We start from the raw sequence: 7,003 nt of genomic DNA on the forward strand, positions 1-7,003 counted from the left end.
GAAAGTGAAGAAATCCAAATGTGCCAAATTAAAAGCCAATATCCCCACTTTTAGTTAAAAAAAAGCGTAGCAAAGATTTTGGCTTCATCTTGACCCATTTCAGGTGAGATAATTTTTGCCTTTTTTTTTTCTTTTACAATTCTATTTTCGTTAAGGTTTTAGATGGGATAATTATTTTTTGTTATATGTATAGTGCTGCTTACAACATAAGTCAGGAAAAAAATTGAATAATAGGGGGCAATTTGTGAGGAGTCCTTGATTGATGTATGCAGATGGTAAAATATTATTGGTATAGAGAAAATATGCAGACAATTGCAATAGAATAGTATTGAGAAATTTCTCGGAGAATTGGATAATGGAAAGCCTATTTTATAAAACATAATGGGGAATTTAGTATAAGTTTAACAGGGATAACTATTAATTTTGTAACTTTTAATTTCTCATTAATGTTGTTTGAATGTTATAAGAGAATATGTTAATTTTTAACTTCCTTAATATTTAATCACTCTTTAGGGATTAAATGTTAACATTGAGGGATTAAATTAACAAAGCTTAATATATTTTATTTAAATTTTTTTTATTAACTTCCTGCCAAACTCATTAATTATTAAACTATTAATTATTTTTACCCCCTTAATAATTACTTATTTAAAATTTATAAGTGTAACACTTACTTTCACTTTTTTAACCTTATACCAAACACCTCCTAGATGTGATCTTGAAACCAGGTGATCTATGTTTGCAATAGTGTAAATTTAGTTGAGCTTTTCAGTGGCACTAAGTGTGGTTTAGCTATAGAGTTTTACTTATAGCATCATAGAGATGCACCTTAGGAAAATAGAGTTAACTGAAAAAGGATTCATTTAACCAAATATATTTACGAAGTTTTCATTAATATAATTCTTAATTTACTTAATTAAAATATAAATATTTAATATAATTAATTTCTATATAATATTAAATTACAAACAATTTGATGATAATCTAGTCATTTAAAGTAAAATATAATTTTTAAAATATAAAAAACTAAATACTAAATTATATCATTAAAATAAATAATTTATAATTTATACAATATGCAAACAAAATGACTAATTTTTTTTAATTAATAACAAAAATAATTTTTATGTTAAACCAGCTTTTTTTCCCCGACTGCAGCAACGAATTAAGGAGCGTTACAGTGATTCAAATAATGATGATAAGGATAGCCGATATAGCAATTTTTTTTTTTTTTTTTAACTGCCACTACGAAAGAAAAATAAAAACAAAAACATATTAAGAAGGAAACATTCAATGTAGAAATCATTGGACAATTAAAACTACAAAACCCTCACTAAATTTGGGTTCTCACAAACAGCTATTAAATTAAACATAATAGTTTTCATAACAATTTAACTTCAAACCTAAATACCCATGATGTAAGAACACAGCCAGATTCCAGACAGCAACATAGCACCGCCTGCACCAACGTGGGTTGAATCAGATGGGGTTGGCCCAGCAGCAACAGCCAAGGCAGCGTCCTCAGATGCGCTAAGTTTTGGGATATCATTGACATCGGATGTCTGTTCAGGCATCACCTCCACATGAAGCTTCAAGCCATTCTTACAGACCTTCGAATTTGTGCTCACGAAGTAGCGGATCCCTTCCTCATTGAGCGAGATGCCATCGAGGCCGTCCGAATACATTCTGGTTGGATTGCGTACATCGCATGAGTCGAATTCCTCTTTCGTCTTAAGCTCAGCTATCATTCCCTGTGTAATGGAATATGTGAACCCTACCCCCACAGCCCCCAACAGCAAAAAGTTACATCCCAATGACAAGCACGTGACTAAGTTATTTTTATTTGAATTTAATTTACCTTCAGCGTAAAATATGTTTGAAATTCATATATTTAATAATAAATTTCATCATATATTTGTGATTTAAATTTATAATAATTAAGTATAAACAAATGAATATAAAATGTAAGAAATTTTTTATTTAAATATAATATATAATAAAATTTATATATAAAATAAATAAAATTTATATACTTATATTCTAATTTATAATCAAAACTAAATAAAATTTGCACTTAAAGGTGCTAAGCCATTAGGCCACTTACAAAGACAATATTGTTGCCTGTGCCAAAGAATATATATATTTTAAAGGGCATGTTTAGATGTCAAAAAAAGTATAAAAATTTAATTTAATTTAATTATTTTTTTTTTTGCATTTTTTTATAATTAGCTTCAATTGACAAAATTTTACTCAAATAACCTAAAATAGAAGACCTTATGCTTACATAGCCAGGAAAATGTGGAAAAGAAAATTAAAATGCTACACAAGATATAGCCAAACCTTTGAACTCCCAGATCAACATAGCATAATCTTTACATTTATTTACTCAGCAACCAAACATATCGAGGTGGCAAGAAAATGAAAGAAAAAGAAAGAAAAGCTTACAGATTTTGTCTCCGACCCTGAATGTTCTGCCGGAGGACCAAGAAGCCACATTTGTAGAAGGGTCCCAGCCTCGATCCCCACCAACCAAATGGTGCACCTCTGCTCCAACCGATTTCCCACCAAAGCTCACTGAAATCACAGCCAGAGCCAACAATGTCTTCACTGCAGTGGCCATTACTGCAAAACAATAGAAACTTCACTTGTCCAAGCCAAAAAGATGAGCTTATTAATTTAAGGGAAAAGAGGTGCAGAATAAGCCAAAAGGGACACCTTTTCCAGGCAACTTCCTTTCCCAAAAGACTAAAGCTACAGAAGCACGTAAGCTGTTTGGTTATGAAGCGGGTAGTATACTCCCCACGTGCAAGGCCAATAATAGAGCTGTCAGTTTGTATTTTAATCTGTAAACTACCACCCCTTTATTATAAAAAATAAAATAAAATGGTAGCTACCCGTTCGTAGAGTTAATTTTTTTTAGGGAGTTAGTAGAGTTAATTTAATTCAGTAGTTAAAGATTAAATTTAGGTTTATATTTTCACTTTTCTATTCTACTACTAAAATAAGAGAAAATTACCTGAATTTTCTTTTTATACAGGAAAAGAATTATTAAATTAAATTCAATCCAATAAAAGATTAACTTATATTGTAGACGTAAACTTGAATGTGCCAATAATTTTTTTTTTTAGTAAACTCAATTATAAAACAAAATACCATTTCGCTCATGATATTTTGGAGAAAGTACATCTAGATATTCTATTCTTTTAATGTTTAGAGATTTTAAATTTTTTTTATTGCAATTTAAGAAATAAAGTTTCACATCATTACTTAAGTTATAAAATGGCTAACCACATTAAAAAAATGTTAATATGATGCAATAATTGAGATTTTTTTTTTCTTATATGATAGTCGATAAAGTTGGTCTACCCAATCTAAAATAATACGTATTATTATTGGCTAAATTAGAAAATATGAGTGATAAAATATAAAATCAAAATTTTATTAATTTAAAGATTAGCCCACAAGATTTTTTTAGTAAATCATTATTTAATTCTTAAAATTTATAAATATTAATTAGTTGATTTCTCTATTTTTAAAACATAATTAATTGATGCCTCTATTTTTTATTCTGTTAATCATCTAATCTTTCCATCCGATTTAACTCTAATTCTCAACGAGGTCAAATGAGAGAGAAATAAAATACCATTCCCCAAATCATCTTTCTTTGTATCCTCTCCTAACTCCCACCAACCCATCCTACCCAACCTCCCCAAACCTGATTGCTTCTACCTCCTCACCCTCATCCTTACTCTCACGCACTGGCTCTAGCCGTTTCTCCCTCTCACAGCAGCCTCCCACGGTGATAGAAGCTCAACAACCTCTCTTTTTCACAGCAGCTTGCAAAAATGAAGAAAGGAAGAAATATAGCTATGAGTGGCGATCCAAAAACCAAAAATTCCGTCCAAAACTCACCATCTCCAGCCCCAATTTTTAGCTGTCATCACAAAGAGTGTCTTATTGAACGAAGAAGGAGAACTAGCCATATGGTTATGAATGGGGAGAAACATCAGATTTACAAGCAGGTGAGTCAAGTTTGAATCCATTTGAAGATCGTGATATCTTCGATGCTAATGTTTCCAATCAAGCTGAGGTAGCGATTTATAATGTTAATTCCCCATCAAGTGGAGAATCCATACTACCAAATGGCTCATCACCTTCCAAGGATTCTAATGATGGATCAGTGGGTAGTGATATAAGCCATAAATCTGCGATTACGCCCTCATTGTTCGAAGAGAATGCTGAATTCCTTGGTGTGAAATTAGGAGGAACAGAAAAGGAAATGGAACAAGCTCTCAAGGACGGTATAGTTGGTCAAGCAGGGCCTTTAAAGAGGAGCATGATCCCAAAGGTTACATAAAAAGAGAATTCTAATGATGGTGGAGCTAGGATAAGAGTTCGACGACACAAATTATTGGACAGTTGATCAAGAGGTTGTTGCTCTGGAGGGATTCCAATCCAGGTTGGCTCAACTTGAAAATTTGGATCCTACTGCCATAGACCCCATTTTTCGTTAATATGGGCGCATGCAACATCTTTATGTAATATATATATATATATATATTTTTCCAAATGAGGATTGGATTGTAGGTTGTGTTATGATTTTACTGTTATTAGTTGTTATTGTTACTCTTATCATTGTTTATTATTCAAGGTTTTTGTTTTATTCCAAATTTTTTTTTTTAAAAAAAAAAAAAAGAGAGAAAGGTTGAGAAAGCGAGGGAGGGAGGGCACAAAGTGAAAAAGGGAGAGAGGCAGATAGAGAGAGATGAGGGAAAGAGGTAGAGTGACATGAGGGAGAAAGATAGAAAAAACAGGGAGAGGGAGAATGTAGGGATGGCAATGAGCCGACTTTTTATGGGTACTTGACCTGATCGGATCCTAATAGAATGAATTTGGATAGTATGTAATTGGGTTTAGGACGGGTTCGGATTTGAGGAATAATAATCAGGACGGATTTAGATCAGGTTCGGTTTTTGCATATTGGATATGCATTATCCGAACCTATCACTACAAAAAAATTTAAAAAAATAGTGTCAAAAAGTAGCGACCAAATATGTTTATATTTCGTTAGCAGGTAGAATTACCGACTAATTAATGACGAAATTTTTTTGTACCCAAATTCTAACATAGGTAATTTTTACCGACGAAAAAAATATTATTGTTAAATTTACCGATGAATTATTTTGTAGGTAAATTAAAATTTTTTGAAGGTAATTTCATGAGGATTATAGGCTTATAAGTTACCGACTATTTACCGACCACACTTTTCGTCCATAATTACTGACGACAACATATTATCATAGGTAATTAGTCACTATGTGGTGCCTACTTTAGGCCATTAATTATTTTTTATAATTCATTTAACTCTTAAAAATTATTTTTAAATTAAATAAAAATTATTAATAATAAATAATTAATTTTGAAAATTTAAAAAGTAAAATTAAATTAAAAAATTAAATAAAATTAAAAATTTAAATTATAACAAATTTAAAATTTTACATTAAATTAAATTTAAAAAATAAATTAAAAATTAAATTAATTTAAATTGAAAAGTAGAAAAATTAATTTAAAAATATAGAAAAAAAATCACCTGCGGAAATCATTTACCTACGACAATAGTGGCCTTCTGAGGTTTGTCTCGAGCTAAAAATCTAACTCCTATAGCGAAAAACTTTACCTATCTTCATCGCCTTGGGCGGGGAAAGAATGAAGAGTATTGGTTTCTTAGGCAAAACCAAACTGTGGGCTTTTTAACGAACTCCCATCTTCCTTAAAGAATTGGAAAGACAAATTCTTTGTACTTCGGAGCAAAAATTTGCATAGTTTTAAGGGTGTTCCAAGGAGCTAGAATTACCTGGTTGAGAGGCCTCGGGGAGACATTACCTTGAATCTGGACGAAGAGGCAGTGGTGACAGAGTTGAAAAGTTAAGCTAACACTTGGTGTTTTTTGAATGCTAATGTTGTGAGTGTTGAACTAAAATGGTGGTTGGCCAATATAGTTGCTGGGGAGAGCATTCCACTACAACTTTTCGATCTTGGGCCTGGAAATGGTAAAAACTCTAGTTCTTACTCTCTTAACTCAGTACAAACTCACTAATTGCTTTTTGTGTGCAAATATGGCGGGGACCAAAATTGAGAGAACAGCAAAGAAGAGGAAGAGAGGGCTTGCCAAATAAGTTCTCCAGAAGAAAGAAGTCACTGTTGCAAAGGCAAGAGCCACAGAAAAGGGCCCGAGCTAAAGAGACGGGCTCACCAGCTCATATTCAGAATGAGCCTACAAACATTAGATCGCCCCCTATTCAAGATCAGCCTTTGACTCAATCGCCGGTTTCTACCACTTTAGGGGGTGGTTCATTTGGGCCACCGATCTCTAGGGGTGCTTAAGTGCTTTCCCAGTCTTTGGAGAGGAACCAATCTCTGAAGGGCAACATTGACCTAGCTAGGGTTACTACTGCAACCCTATGCCTTCCAAAAAAACAAGCTCGGATGGGTCCAGAGAGTATTAACGATCTCCTCAATCAATCCATGAGCTTGAGCTTGGAGGTAGTTGCCACCCAACATATGGTGAAGGAAAAGGTGAACTTTCTTAGGTGGGAGATATCAAAGGCAATCACCAAAGCTGTAGCCTTTAAAAATAATTTGACCATTGCTAGTGCTAGCATGCAAGAGCTGGAAGAGCAAGTGTGATCTTTTGAGGACCGTGGGGCTTGACTACAGAAAGAGATAGAGGATGCTAAGGCGAGTCAGGCTGCTGACTTGGCCAAATTTTCTAAAGAGCTTAAGGCAAAGGAAAATGAAGTAATGGAAAAAGAGGCCAACGCTTATGTGTAAGCCCATAATGACCTTCTTGTCAAGCTACTAAAGCGTTATCCCAATGAAGACTTCACCTAGCTTGACAAGATTACCGCTGGTGCCGAAGCCGAGAGTGATAGTGAGGATGAGGAGGCTAGGGGTTCTGTGAGTGTAAAAGATGATGTACAGGCGGGTGGGGATCCACTTGTAG

At 33.3% G+C, this 7,003-nt stretch overlaps 1 protein-coding gene across 2 annotated transcripts; it reads right to left on the reverse strand.

Annotated features, from left to right (window-relative positions):
- Positions 1–1,275: 1,275 nt before the first annotated feature.
- LOC110661774 (cucumber peeling cupredoxin) lies at positions 1,276–2,806 on the reverse strand. 2 transcript variants are annotated; one of them, XM_021820526.2, is made up of 3 exons: positions 2,716–2,806; positions 2,446–2,622; positions 1,276–1,774 (listed from the first exon to the last, which is right to left on the reverse strand). In XM_021820526.2, exons 2-3 carry the CDS (start codon positions 2,618–2,620, stop codon positions 1,404–1,406), a joined length of 546 nt encoding a protein of 181 aa, XP_021676218.1. In that variant the 5' UTR covers positions 2,621–2,622; positions 2,716–2,806; the 3' UTR covers positions 1,276–1,403. The 2 variants fall into 2 exon arrangements, with proteins under 2 accessions (XP_021676218.1, XP_058002121.1); XM_058146138.1 differs by lacking the exon at positions 2,716–2,806 and having other exon boundaries at positions 2,446–2,684.
- Positions 2,807–7,003: the final 4,197 nt, after the last annotated feature.

Source organism: Hevea brasiliensis, chromosome 1, assembly GCF_030052815.1.
Source record: "Hevea brasiliensis isolate MT/VB/25A 57/8 chromosome 1, ASM3005281v1, whole genome shotgun sequence".
NCBI classification, from domain to species: Eukaryota; Viridiplantae; Streptophyta; class Magnoliopsida; order Malpighiales; family Euphorbiaceae; genus Hevea; species Hevea brasiliensis.